The sequence below is a fragment of the Acomys russatus genome, chromosome 5 (genome assembly GCF_903995435.1).
Source record: "Acomys russatus chromosome 5, mAcoRus1.1, whole genome shotgun sequence".
NCBI classification, from domain to species: Eukaryota; Metazoa; Chordata; class Mammalia; order Rodentia; family Muridae; genus Acomys; species Acomys russatus.
In genome coordinates this window covers 27,343,311-27,357,925 of record NC_067141.1, presented here as the reverse complement: position 1 = coordinate 27,357,925, position 14,615 = coordinate 27,343,311, and the positions used below count along the sequence as shown (strand labels likewise).

Genomic DNA, 14,615 nt, shown 5'->3' with positions numbered 1-14,615 from the left:
ACAAGGTTGGTGACAGTGTCATACATACACACCATTTCCTCTATCTCAGTTGTACCCCTGACCACATGATGGTTTATGTAGATGCTCTCACTATCTAACAAAATAATACAAAACATCAGGTTAGGGTTCCTACAACCATGTACATCTTCCTTCTCTCTTTCCTTGCCCCATCTTCCTTTTGGCATTGCCAGGGATTGAACTCAAGCCTTGAGCAAGCTAGGGGTGTGCTCTACTCGCCCCATTCCTGCACGCATTCTCTTCCCACATCACCTTCTTCTCACCCCCACATTGCCTCTCTTGCCACCACCCCTTTCCGTGAAGAACGGGGTTCTTCTTGACCACAGACTTTTCTCCTTGGTGTCAAAGTTCATCTCTACCTCTGTGACTTTTTGCAGGCAGTTCTATCCCTTTCTCCCAACGTTTTAAATGGTCTAATTTTTCCAGTTCTAAAGGTGCTTTTACACGTTCCTACTCAATGAGGTTCCCGGAAAAAAGGTTTCCCTAGTGCACTGGGAAATGGTTGTGTGTGTGTGTGTGTGTGTGTGTGTGTGTGTGTGTGTGTGTGTAGGCACACATTCCCTTTGTAGAGAGCAATCACATATAGTGACTAGAGAAAGGGGAGGAGTGGGGCAACCCCACAGATGATTAAACCAAAGGTGCAACTTTCAGGGGTGAGAGGGTCCACAAAGCCGAGACAGACTGCCCAACATTAAATGAAGAAAAAAGAAAAAGAAGAAGAAAACAAGGAAAGGTGTGTGTGTGTGTGTGTGTGTGTGTGTGTGCTGGAGCTGCAGAATGAGGATCCTTTGCACTAAAGATGGAGCAAGAATTGGAGGGAGATGAGGAGGGGAGTCTGGCGGAACTAAAGGGTCTTGGGTAGGCGCAGTAGTCACGGAGGGCCCAGCAGACCCTAGCTTCTTGGCTGCCTCCCCCTCTTCCCCGGCGAAGCGGTGGGGGGAGCTCTCTAGAGCAGTGCGTAGGCCGGTAGGCCCCGCCCGCCGCTGCCGCCGCAGCAGCCGCCGGAGGATTCCTGTCCTAATATGGAGCTGGGATTCCCCCGGCCCCGCCCCCGCCCCCAGCCCGCCGCTAAGACTGGGGCTCGCAAGAGGGCGGGAGAACAGCTTGCCTTGGGGGCTGGCAAGCGGGAGGGGGACCGGGGGAGGCCTAAATACAGATCCAGATCCTTCTCAGGCCCTGGGTCTCTGCCTCAGTTTCCCCCAAAGGTGGCTAAGGTTAAGTAATAGAGACCACAGTGGAGCTGTTTGTCTTACTATGCTGCCAGGGAAATATGATCAAGGCAGAATTCAGCTGGTCTCTTCCCAACAGGACCACCATCCCACCCTATCCTTGAGATTTAGACCCTAAGGCCAGAGCTTGGAGAGAATTATTTATTTGAAAATGGCTAAGGGATTTTCAGATTGAATAGACCCCAGACAAGACTCCCAGTTGTGATCTAGCCCCGCCCCCAAAGCCAAGGAAAGCCCCTCTTGTGATTTTGACCCTTGCCTGGCAGATAGAGGCAAACTGGCAGAGGACCCTGCCCCTACTCAGGTTTTGATTCCTTAGGAAAACCAGTGCTGATAGCAGCCCCTCCTTGCCTTCGACAAACTCTCCTGACAGCGGCTTCTCACCATCCTAACCCGTGCACTGTTTCTCCTCGCAATAGAATACAATGGGAAACCTGGGTCCCTGCACCCAACGCCTGGCTCTGCACAGCTCTTGCCAGCCGGCCCCCTCCGCAGTCTCCCTTCTCCCCCCCCTTCCCCCCCCCCCTCCCTCTCCTGTTCGACGTCACGAGATGACGTCGGAAGCCAGGGAGGGAGGAGGAGCGCCCCCCTCCCTAGCCAGTGGCTCTCGCTGCAGCTTGCTTTAGCCCAGCCTCCAGCCTCCCGCCCCCCTCCCGTCTCTAAAACGAGCCCCCCCACGCCTGCCAGGAGCTATATAAGGAGGATCGAGGCAGGCGAGGGGGGCAGCGCTGCCGAGCGGAGCCCAGGAGTGGAGCGAGAGCGAGCAAGAGCCTAAGCGAAAGATCGTGAAGCAAGGAAGAGGAAGCCTCTGCTGCATCGGGACAGGATCTCAGGTGTTCGGGAGCCGGAGCTGGAGCTCCACAGCCGGCAGTCATGTACCGATCCACCAAGGGCGCCTCCAAGGCGCGCCGCGACCAGATCAACGCTGAGATCCGGAACCTCAAGGAACTGCTGCCGTTGGCCGAAGCGGACAAGGTCCGGCTATCCTACCTGCACATTATGAGTCTTGCCTGCATCTACACTCGCAAGGGAGTCTTCTTTGCTGGAGGTGAGCATCCTTGGGCTACCGGAGACCAGAGCTGATGGGAACCAGGGATGGAGGAGCTGAGGAGCTGAGACTGCCGCTTGTCTAGGACAGCGTTCGGGCAGGCTGTGGAGAGAAGGGACTTGAGGGGACTCCAGACTTCCTACTTTTTCTCCTGAGCTCCATCTAGACTAGACTGAAGGATGGTCCTAGCACTGGAGTTGTGGGAGATGGAGAGCTAAAACAGAATGGTCCGGGTTCCCATTGCCTCAGAGGCACTCCAGGAATCCGGGGAGTGTACGGAAGGAAGCCTGGCAAGCTGCAGGAAAAGACTGCAAAGGCAAAGTCTGGGGAAGAGCAGCGAGTGCTAGGAAATGCTGAGAGGGTCTTTCTACGCTCTCTGGAGCGCTGTTCGGGGTTCTGAAGCCATCCTTCTCAATTGGCGCTGCCCGCGGTGCTGAAACAGACCAGCCTTTCCCGAGCGCTGTCCACGGTGCTGAACCGTAGTCCTTTCGGGGAGAGCTCTTCTCCACAGTGCTGACAGCTCAGGGCTGCTGAGGTTCCTGCAGGGCTTGAAAGGCTGAGGGCTCCCTGGATAGATAGTTCTAGCAACAGGTCTCCTGGAAGAGATCCACAAGCATAGGGTCAACAGGTGTTTGCAGAGATAGGTATGTGAGAATTTCCTGTGTCTCCTCTGACACTCAGGCGATCCCCTCTTCATTTCTGCTTTGTCCATATCTCCTCACCCTACAGGCACACCTTTGGCTGGCCCCTCAGGGCTTCTCTCAGCTCAAGAGCTTGAAGACATTGTGGCAGCACTACCTGGATTCCTGCTTGTGTTCACAGCTGAAGGGAAGTTGCTATACCTGTCGGAGAGTGTGAGCGAGCATCTGGGCCACTCTATGGTGAGTACTAAAGTCCTGTATCTCAGGTGGGATAAACTGAGCTCCACTATTGAGAAACTGAGAGTTACTGGAGGGAATGGGGCTCCGCCCTGAGACAATCACAGACTAGCTCTTGATGCCTTTGCTAATGATTACCTCTCCTTTCATTCTTCTAGGTGGACCTGGTTGCCCAGGGTGACAGTATCTACGACATCATTGACCCTGCTGACCATCTCACTGTGCGCCAGCAGCTCACCATGCCCTCTGCTCTAGATGCTGGTAAGAACCTCGCCTCCCTTCTTCAGTCCACTTCTCTGCTGCCCTGCTCCAACCGTCTACTTTTCCTCCTGTGCCCACCCTCTTAGTTTTTCTTTTTGCTCACTTAGATCGCCTTTTCCGTTGCCGATTCAACACCTCCAAGTCTCTCCGGCGCCAGAGTGCAGGCAACAAACTGGTGCTTATTCGAGGTCGATTCCATGCCCACCCACCTGGGGCCTACTGGGCAGGGAACCCCGTGTTCACAGCTTTCTGTGCCCCACTGGAGCCAAGACCCCGCCCTGGCCCTGGCCCTGGCCCTGGTCCTGCTTCTCTCTTCCTGGCCATGTTCCAGAGCCGGCATGCTAAGGACTTAGCCCTTCTGGACATCTCTGAAAGGTAAGCACAAAGTGTTCAAACTACACTAAGAAGTGAGGCCAGAAAGAAAGGGACCTTAGATTCTTGATCTTAGACTCAGGGCAGGGAGGATGGGGCTAAGTGGGCAGAGAACCTGGGAGGGAACGAAGTGCATGCATTTCAAGTAAGGAAAACAGAAAGTTGACCTCACCCTTTCCACCTTCCCAGTGTCCTAATCTACCTGGGCTTTGAGCGCAGCGAACTGCTCTGTAAGTCATGGTATGGACTGCTACACCCTGAGGACCTGGCCCACGCTTCTTCTCAACACTACCGCCTGTGTGAGTGTCCTGAGAGGCTGAGGATAACACAGGAAACTTGGAGAAAGCATAGGAGACAGACCAGGAATGGGATGTGGTCCTGACTGATGTGGAGGAGTTTTGGAGGCTATAGAGTGAACTTCAAGATAAGAAGTCAAGGCAAGACTAGGGCAGAGCTAGGAAACACTGAGTGAAAAGGTCAAGGTGGGGGAGCCTAGAGGTACAGGTTAGAGTAGTCAGAAAAAAAGATATCATGGCTCCCTCAGTTCAGTGTAGAGGTGAGAAAGGTGGGTGCGTAGGTGGTGTTGTTTGATGGGCTTTCTAACCCTGTATCTCTCTTTCTCCCCAGTGACTGAAAGTGGAGATATTCAGGCAGAAATGGTGGTGAGACTTCAAGCCAAGCATGGAGGCTGGGCGTGGATTTACTGCATGCTATACTCAGAAGGTCCAGAAGGCCCTATTACTGCCAATAACTACCCTATCAGGTAAGCTGTAAGACACAGGATGGTGGGGGAGGGTGGCGGGGAGGAGCTGAGGTCAGCATAGAGGGAATGCAACTAAGAAAACTACTCTGGTAATGAGCCCTTACAAGCTGCCACTTCTTTCCTTTTTAGTGACACGGAAGCCTGGAGCCTCCGCCAGCAGCTAAACTCTGAAGACACCCAGGCAGCCTATGTCCTAGGCACCCCAGCCGCACTACCCTCATTCCCAGAGAATGTCTTCTCCCAGGAGCAATGCTGTAACCCACTCTTCACATCAGCCCTGGGGGCTCCCAGAAGCACCAGCTTCCCCAGAGCCCCTGAACTCAGTGTGATCTCAACATCAGAAGACCTTCCCCAACCCCCCAAAGAGCTGGAATTCAGTTACCTGCCATTCCCTTCTAGGCCCGAGCCTTCCCTCCAAGCAGACCTGAGCAAGGACTTGGTGTGTACTCCACCTTACACGCCCCACCAGCCAGGAGGCTGCGCCTTCCTCTTCAGCCTCCATGAACCCTTCCAGACTCACTTGCCCACTCCATCCAGCTCTCTCCAAGAACAGCTGACACCAAGCACAGTGACTTTCTCTGATCAGTTGACACCCAGCAGTGCAACCTTCCCAGACCCACTAACCAGTTCACTACAAGGACAGTTGGCTGAAACCTCAGCCAGAAGCTTTGAAGACCAATCGACTCCCTGCACCTCTACCTTCCCCGACCAGCTGCTTCCCAGCACTGCCACATTCCCAGAACCCCTGGGTAGCCCCACCCACGAGCAGCTGACTCCTCCCAGCACAGCATTCCAAGCACACCTGAGCAGTCCCAGCCAAACCTTCCCAGAGCAACTGAGCCCCAATTCTACCAAGACTTACTTTGCCCAGGAGGGATGCAGTTTTCTCTATGAGAAGTTGCCCCCGAGTCCTAGCAGCCCTGGTAACGGGGACTGCACGCTTCTGGCCCTGGCTCAGCTCCGGGGTCCCCTCTCTGTGGACGTTCCCCTGGTGCCTGAGGGCCTGCTCACACCTGAGGCCTCTCCAGTCAAGCAAAGTTTCTTCCACTACACGGAGAAAGAACAAAACGAGATAGATCGTCTCATCCAGCAGATCAGCCAATTGGCTCAGGGCATGGACAGGCCCTTCTCGGCGGAGGCTGGCACCGGGGGGCTGGAGCCACTTGGAGGCCTAGAGCCCCTGAACCCCAATCTGTCCCTGTCAGGGGCTGGACCCCCTGTGCTTAGCCTGGATCTGAAACCCTGGAAATGCCAGGAGCTGGACTTCCTGGTTGACCCTGATAGTTTGTTCCTGGAGGAGACCCCAGTGGAGGACATCTTCATGGATCTCTCTACTCCAGACCCCAATGGGGAGTGGGGCTCAGGGGATCCTGAGGCAGAGGTCCCAGGAGGGGCTCTGTCACCTTGCAACAACATGTCTCCAGAAGATCACAGCTTCCTGGAGGACTTGGCCACCTATGAAACCGCTTTTGAGACAGGTGTCTCAACATTCCCCTATGAAGGGTTCACTAATGAGTTGCATCAACTCCAGAGCCAAGTTCAAGACAGCTTCCACGAAGGTGAGTCCAGCCTGTGTCCTTGAGTTCCTCTATCCAATCAGACTTTGGATAGATTAGGTGAATGAATCAGTTCCCTTTTTGGAACTCAGCTTTATTAAGGGGACAATATCATCACCCACCCCCAAGGAGAGTAGCAAGGGTATGGACAATGCAATACTCCGTAGGAAAGATTAGTGGGCCTGGTGGGCAGGGGCGGTGATATGGGATAAAGTGACAGACAATCCTTAAGCAAAAGCTTGAAAGTTTGTAAGAGACCTAGTCCAATTACCACCCCCTGCTTTACAGATGAAAATTATCAAGGCCCCAGCCAAAAAAAAAAAAAAAAAAAAAAAAAAGATTGATGAAAGTTGATGCTCCCCGCAAAGGGCGTGCAGAGCAACAGTTGGTTGAAATTGGAGAATGAAAGAACAGTGCTGAGCCCCTAGGTCCATCCAGGTGACGCTGTGCCGTCCAAAGCTGCAGCCAGTTTCCTTCCATCTGTCCATATTTCTCCTTACCTGCTGACACACGGGGGAACATTTTCTTCATTTGGGTGACACATTTGAAGCTCATAGTATGTACCAACATTGTACCACAGTCTGAGCCCAAGGACCCTTTTCCCTAATAATCTTGACTGACTCTCTCTCTCTCTCTCTCTCTCTCTCTCTCTCTCTCTCTCTCTCTCTCTCAGATGGAAGTGGAGGGGAACCAACGTTTTGAATAAGTCTGTGACTTAACGTCGTCAAGTATGGCATATTGTCATCAAGACGTGGAGCCGCTCTCCACCCCCCCGGGACTGTTGGGGGGATTCTGGGGGCCAGAGGGGGATATATCTGATTCCCCAGGCCCTGAAGGATCTAGGGGGGAGGGGGGAGGGCAAGGGAGGGGAGCAACTTTTTAAAATCAAGGGACTTCGAGCGATCCCAGTTTCCATTTCAATCTGTATTCACTCGTAGTGAGCTTCCTTGAATGGATTTCAAGCGGAGACTGGGGGAGTCTCACTTCCCCACCGCGCTGCCCCATGGGCCTGGGCCAGTTCTCCACTCCTAGGGGCCAAGCCACCCCTGGGCTTTGGTGGGGGAAAGGCATGGCCACCTGAGGCTAGCCTGTGCCCTGAGGGGCTCTTGACACCCACGTAGAATTCTCTACTAACCAGTACGGGATTTCAATTCCGACGGACTCTGCCGCCCTGGCGGCCCTTCCTGTGACTTTTGCGCCCCGCGCCTGGGGTGGGGGGTGCGAAGAGACGCTACATTCCTTTCCGATGGAGGAAGGCAGATCTGCCGTCACACGTGTGCTTGCACGAGTGCGTGTACCTGGTGCGGGACTCACCCGGCCGCCAGACCGCCTGGGCTTGCCCAGGTGGCCACCTCGTGGTGCTGCGGTGACTTTGTAGCCAACTTTATAATAAAGTCCAGTTTGCCTTTTTGGTACCTGTGGTGTGGTGTTGTGCACTGTTGTGAAAAGGGAAGGGTGGGGAGAGGGAGGGCTTGAGGAGCACGGACAGACTGGGGCAGGAGGCATAGGCTGGACCTCCCCTCAGCCTCTCCATGAACTCTGAACCTTTGGTGTGTGGTCCACGCTGTGCTTGGAAGGCTGAGCCCTTGCTGAAAGCACACACTACACCCAGGACACTGAAGTCTTCTCTCTGCCCTAGGCTTACAGAGTTCACAGTGCGGTGGAAAACAGATGGCCTGAGGGTGGACAAGAGGCCCAGCTCGGCACTGGTCTTGGAGATGGGTTTAAAATTTCTGGTCTTTTCCTGCCTGATCTTTCAGGATACTGATTCCTTGTAAAGCTTTCGATCTTTAAACTGGAAACTGTAACCCATTATGCTTGCGTAGTGCTTTTTGGTTAGCAAGTATCTAATTCACTGCAAGAAGGCTCCACCTCACTAAATCAACTAGCTGACGAGTGTGCCCCCTCCCCAGAGTTAGAGAGAGGTATGGGTGGGCAACACACCAACCTCTTCATGTCTGGGCTGTTCTCTCAAGCTCCCATCTTAGGTGGTCTCATCACAGACTCTCCAAGAAGGGCTTGGTTGGAGCAGGGGGCCCAAGTAGTTTTCTACTTTGACCCTCCCAAGTCTGCAAATTAGAGCGGAGGGCAAGTCATCAGAGGAGGAAATTTCAAAATATGGAGTTTGACTCCAAACTCGTAGGCCGGATAGCCACAGAGCATGATTAGTGGGGGACAAATGAAAATTAGGAAACAGAAAGACCTTAACTCAAACCACACTCCAGCCACTTATTTTTAGATAGCGCCTAAAGCCTCCACTTCCTCACCGGTAAAATGAGGGCAGCAACCAAGAGACACTTTTAGGACTGGACAGAATCCTCTTCTAACTCCAGAAGTGCAAAAAGAACTCAGTTGTTGTGACCTACAAGGTAGTGGTGGTCTGGAGACTTAGAGCCTCTTCATCAAGGAGAGGATGACAAGCTCAGAAGCAGAGGCCCAGTCCTGACAAACCCTAGCTTCCTCTCATGCCAATGCCCAGGATCTTCAGAAGGTCCTTCCTTCATAGAAAGGATGTTACTCTCAGGCCACCTGTCACCCTGCCCCTCCTTTGATGGGTGCTGTGCCACCATCCCCAGGAGGACACTGTCTTAGCTCTGTTCCCTCTTCATTACAGGGACATTAAGATGGCACGGAGATAACGGTGCTCATGCCAGGCATGATGGCCTGCACTTGATTCCTGATGGAAGGAGACAAGCAACCCCTGAAAGTTGTCCTCTGACCTCCAACTGCACTCCAGGACACACTCAGGCCTGCTCACACTCACATGCACACACACACACACCACATACCACATATACTAATAATAATAGATAAAAAATTAAAAGCCCGGAGTGGTGGCACACACCTTTAATCCCAGCACTCAGGAGGCAAAGGCAGGCGGATCTCTATGAGTTCGAGGCCAGCCTGGTCTACAAAGCAAGTCCAGGACAGCCAAGGCTACACAGAGAGACCCTGTCTCGAAAAACCAAAACCAAAACACAAACAAACAAAGTTTAAGAAATGGGGCTAGATTTAGAAAATGAAATTTCTATAGGAAAAAGAAAGATTTCCCTGATATTTGGAGGTGGGTGACAATAGTGCATGTTTGTTTGTTTTTTATCTGTTGTATTTTTGTTTATTTTGCCTTTGAGTTTTTGCTTGTTTGTTGTTACAGGCTATAGCTGGCCTGGAACTTGGTATATAGACCAGCCTGATCTTGAACTCATGAAGATGTACCTACCTCTGCTTCTGAGCACTAAATTGTCTTATTTTTAATTAATTAATTAATTTAAAATTATTATTATTGGCTTTTGAGATAGGGTTTCTTTTTGTAGCCTTTGCTGTCCTGGAACTAGCTCTCTAGACCAGGATGGCCTAGACCTCACAGAGATCTGCCTGCCTCTTTGTCCTGAGTGCTAGGATTAAAGATGTGCACCACCACTGCCCAGGTATTTTATTTTACTTTTTAAAATAAAATCACAGATACATACTGTATTTATAACACCCACTTGTTTTGTTGTGGTAGTAGTGTTTTGGTTTTTGTTCACGTTTACTTTTGTTTTTGTTTTTTTGAGACAGCATACCACTGTTTGGCCCAGGCCAACCTGGAGGTCACTATGTAGTTCAGCTGGAGGCAGACTCTTACAAGCCCCCTGCCTAAGCCACAGGTGCTGGGATTACACACTTGAGCCAGACCACCTGGTTCTGAAGGGAGGAAAATAGAATAGAAGAGGCAATGCTGCCACCTGCTGGAAGGAGAAGTAGCTGCTTCATCCCTGCCTGGTTGAGGGCTCTGCCTCAGACCATCAGAACCTTAGAACAGACAGATAAACCAAGTCCCGGGGAGACGAAGGGACTTCAAAATCTGAGAGTGACTGATGTTCTGGAAACAGAGTGCATTGGAGAGGGTGTCTTGGTCACTGTTCTATTGCTGTGAGGAGACACCATGACCGAGGCAACTTGTGAAGTAAAGCATTTATTTAGTTAGGGACTTGCTTAGCGTGTCAGCGGGTGAGTCCATGACCATCATGTTGGAAAGTATGGTAGTAGGCAGGCATGTATGTGCTGGACAGGGAGCTGAGAGCGTACGCCTAATCCACAAGACAGAGGCGGAGAGAAGAAACACTAAAGACCACCTCCAACAAGGCCACACCTCCCGAGCCTCCTTAAATACTCCACCAACGGGGGGGCTAAGCATTCAGATATATGAGCCTATGAGGCCATTAAAATCCAAACCACCACAGAGGGCTTGAGTTTGGGGGCCGGAAAGGCTGAACTGAAGGGCCTAGGGGCACAGCTCAATGGGACTAGCTGCCAAGCCTGAAAGCCTGAGTTTGATGCCTAGGTTCTGCATGGTAGAAAGAAAGGACTGATTCCAGTAAGTTAACCTTTGGCCTCCACGCACACCATGACTCACACTCACACACAATCAAAAAGAAAGACTGAGTTTGAGGGCTGCCTTTTACTTCTTTACATTTCTCCAGGGAGAGAGACTGAGGATACTTGCCTGAACGGGGAGCTGTCCATGGTTCTGGGAAAACGGACCAAACAAGATCCCTAGGGCCAGACAGCCGTACTGAGACTGGAAACGGAACAAAACATACGATAAGGCCTGAATACTAAAGGTGGTGCAACAGAATACCTCGGTTCTAATTTATAGTGCCACCTTTTGAGGAGGTGACACTGAGCTAACACATAAAAGATGAGAACAGAGACGAGTCCAAGTATAAAGGAAGTATTTTTAAGGACATTAAGATGGAAAAGGGTTTGACCTATTTATTATAGGCTTGGTGGTGCAAGCCTATAATCCCAGCACTCAGGGAAGTAGAGGCAGGTGGATCTTTGTGAGTTTGGGCTAGCCTGGTCTACAAAGGCTACAGAGAAAAACAGCCAAGGCTGTCTCAAAAACAGAAACCAAAACAAAAGGAAAACAGAGAGAGAAAGAGAGAGGGGGGCGGGAATTGCCAGCACTTCCACACTGTGGTTAGAAATCTAGGTTTTACTCTTGCCAAGGGTGCTGCTGTGCGCACACATGTAATCCCAGCACGAAAATGGTTCTGTGACAACCTGGGTCACAAAGCAAGACTCTGTCTCAACAAAACAAAACCTGTAAACAATAACAACAAAAGGCCAACCCAAAAGCCAAAAGGCTGGGGTCCTAGTTAGGGTTAGTTACTATTCCTATGATGAAACACCATGACCAAAAGCAAGTTGAAGAGGAAGATGTTAGTTCGGCTTACACTTCTACATACGAATCCATCACTGAAGGGAACCAGGACCAGAACTCAAGCAAGGCAGGAACCTGGAGGCAGGAGCTGATGCAGAGGGCATGGAGGGTGCCCCTTACTGATTTGCTCCACATGCCATGGCTTGCTCAGTCCTCTTTCTTTTTTTTTTTTTGTTTCTTTTTGTTGTTGTTGTTGTTTTTGGTTTTTTTGTTTTGTTTTGTTTTTTTTAGAATCAGGGCTTCTCTTGTGTAGCCCCTGCTGTCCTGGACTCATTTTGTAGACCAGGCTGGCTTTGAACTCACAGCGATCCACCTGCCTTTGCCTCCCGAGTGCTGGGGTTACAGGCGTGGGCTACCACGCCTGCCCTCAGCCTGGTTTCTTATAGAACCCAGGACCACCAGCCATGTGGAGGCTGAGCCCCACCCATCAAACACAAATTAAAAAACTGTCCTATGAGCTTACCTACAGCACAGTGTTATGCAGGAATTTTCTCAAATGCAGTTTCTTCCTCTCAGATAACTATACCTCATGTCAAGTTGACAGAAATCTCACCAAAACAGCTGGAGACTTGGATCAGCAGTTGAGATCACATGCTGCTTTTGCAGAGGACCAGAGTTCAGATACCAGCACCCATGAGTCAGATGGCTCACAGCAGCCGGCTCCAGGAAGCCAATGCCTCTTCTGGCCTCTGTGTGCACTGTATTCATGTGCACATACAAATACACAGAAACATATAAGCACATACATAAATAAAACAATTAATCTTAAATTAACAACTGATTTTATTCACTATGCAACAAGAATCTCTGTTGGCAACTGTTGTAATTGTAGGTGTGTGTGTGTGTGTGTGTGTGTAACCTCCACCACTGACAGCAGGAACACTGTCTGACACCCATCATAGTCTCTCTCTCTGGTGACACTGAGCCCTGAAACATAACCTCAGAAACTATTTAAGAAGTGGCATTGGGCTGGAGAGATGGCTCACTGGTATCACAGTTCCCAGCACCCACATGGCAGCTCACAACTGTCTGTAGCAGTTCAATGGGATCTGACTCCCTCACACAGACATACATGCAGGCAAAACACCAATGTCCATAAAATAAAAACAAATAATTTTTTAAAAGAAGTGGCATTTATCACAGGATTGTAACCTTTTGGTTGTTTAAGATCAGACCTAATGCCAGGTGGTAATGGCGCACGCCTTTAATCCCAGCACCCAGGAGGCAGAGGCAAGGGGATCTCTGTGACTTTGAGGCCAACTTGGTCTACAGAGTGAGTTCCAGGACATCCAGGACTGTTACACAGAGAACCCCTGTCTCAAAACAAACAAACAAAAATCACAAATCATTCTTTAACCCAGCAAGCTTACAGCAATCCTCCTGCCTTAGCTTCTTGAGTACTGAGATTATAGGCATCCATTACCACAGTTTTTGTTTTGGTTTTGGTTTTGTATATGTATACACGTCTGTGTTTGTATAGGCACATATGTGCAGGTGCCTACAGAAGCTGGAAGAGGGTGCCAATCTCCCCAGAGTTGCAGCTGGTCACAGGCCACTTTGTGTGGGTTGTGGTAAGCAAACTGTGGTCCTCAAGGTGTCCTAAGCCATCTCTACAGCCCACTTCCTCTCTCCTGTTTGTTTCTTTCCTTCCCCCACCACCTTTTTCTTTTCCTTAAGACAGGGTTTCATGTAACCCTGGCTGGCCTTCAACTCTGAATTCTCTTGACTCTTACCTACCTAGTGTGTAGGGAGTGGAGGAAGCCCTGTGTTAGGGTTACCGTTGTTATGATAAAATGCCATGACCAAAAGCAATTTGTCGAGGAAAGGGTTTATTTCACTCACAGGTCTACATAATAGTTCATGACAAAAAACACTGAGGGCCAGGCATGGTGGCGCACCACTTTAATGCCAGCACTAGGGAGTCAGAGGCAGGCTGATTGCTGTGAGTTTAAGGCCAGCCTGGTCTACAAAGCGAGTCCAGGACAGCCAAGGATATAGAGAGACCCTGTCTCAGGGAAAGAAAAAACAAACAAACAAACAAACAAACCACAGTGAGGGCAGGAACCCAAGCAGGACAGGAGCCTGGAGGCAGGAGCTGATGCAGAGGCCATGGAGGGAGCTGCTTACTGGCCTGCTTGGCTGGTGTCTTATAGAACCCAGTACCCCAGCCCAGGAATAGCACCACCCACAACGGACTAGGCCCTCACCATCAATCAGTAATTAAGAAAATGTCCTGCAGGCTTGCCTACAGCCCAATCTCATGGAGTCATTTTCTGATTTGAGGACTTCTCTTAAATGACTTGTGTCAAGTTGACATGAAATTATTCAGCACGTGAAAATTCTGAATGTGTGTTTTGCCATGGTCACACCCTGCCAAGGACTCCACGTGGTCCAGTTTCAAGAGAAATGGCAAAGCTTTTCTTGGGAGTCCACTGTAAGTGTTTATGAAGGACTGACCTGCAACTGCAGTTTCCTCTTCTGGGATAGTTGTAACTGGAGACTGCTCACCCACAGAGACCTCCTACGGAGACTAGCTAACCAGCCCCACCCCATACCAAATGACACGCTGAGGTCCCAGGCAGTGGGAGCAGTGGCACTGGAGAAGCGCACCTGACCCCAGCGTCACTGTATGTGTATCCGTGCTTTCTTGATTCCCTTGTTGTCCCTAGCAAGGTTCCAGGAACCCAGTAGCTAGGTAGGCTGTTGTGCTGGAACTACAGATATGTACCTTACACGGAGCTGTTAAAATGGGGTCTTGCTATGCACAGCCAGGGCTGTGCTTCCCAGGACACTGAGGTTTCAGGCATGACTTATCTTGCCTGACTTGCAATTCCCTTTGAATGCAAGCAATAGAATACAAAACAGCTAAGAATTGGTTAAGGAGGCTGGAGAGATGGCTCAGTGGTTAAGAGCACTGTCTGCTCTTCTAGAGGTCCTAAGATTTTTTTTGTTGTTGTTGTTGTGTTGTTTTTTTTTTTTTTTTTTTTTTTTTTTTTTCGAGACAGGGTTTCTCTGTGTAGTCTTGGCTGTCCTAGACTGGCTTTGTAGACCAGGCTGGCCTCGAAGTCACAAGGATCCATCTGCCTCTCGCCTCCTGAGTGCTGGGATTAAAGGTGCATGCCCAGCTAGAGGTCCTAAATTTAATTCCCAGCAACCACATGGTAGTTCACAACCTTCAGTAATGTGATCTGATGCCCTCTTCTGGCGTGCAGGTGTACATGCAGATAGAGTGCTCATATACATAAAATAAATAAATCTTTTAAAAAAAGAATGTGGTTAAATAA

General features: G+C 50.4%; 1 protein-coding gene across 1 annotated transcript; it reads left to right on the top strand.

Annotated features, from left to right (window-relative positions):
* Positions 1–1,898: 1,898 nt before the first annotated feature.
* Positions 1,899–7,538, top strand: Npas4 (neuronal PAS domain protein 4). Its single transcript, XM_051145861.1, has 8 exons — positions 1,899–2,295; positions 3,025–3,176; positions 3,332–3,434; positions 3,542–3,809; positions 3,996–4,105; positions 4,434–4,569; positions 4,699–6,128; positions 6,799–7,538. Exons 1-8 carry the CDS (start codon positions 2,121–2,123, stop codon positions 6,825–6,827), a joined length of 2,403 nt encoding a protein of 800 aa, XP_051001818.1. The 5' UTR covers positions 1,899–2,120; the 3' UTR covers positions 6,828–7,538.
* The last annotated feature ends 7,077 nt before the right edge of the window (positions 7,539–14,615 follow it).

What these genes read in the sequence shown, in the direction of transcription:
- Npas4 (XM_051145861.1), top strand. Translation starts at nt 2,121, where the DNA reads ATGTACCGATCCACCAAGGGCGCCTCCAAGGCGCGCCGCGACCAGATC. An exon ending in CTTCTGGACATCTCTGAAAG is followed by an intron (nt 3,810 to 3,995) that starts GTAAGCACAAAG and finishes CCACCTTCCCAG; the next exon opens with TGTCCTAATCTACCTGGGCT. An exon ending in TTCTCAACACTACCGCCTGT is followed by an intron (nt 4,106 to 4,433) that starts GTGAGTGTCCTG and finishes CTTTCTCCCCAG; the next exon opens with TGACTGAAAGTGGAGATATT.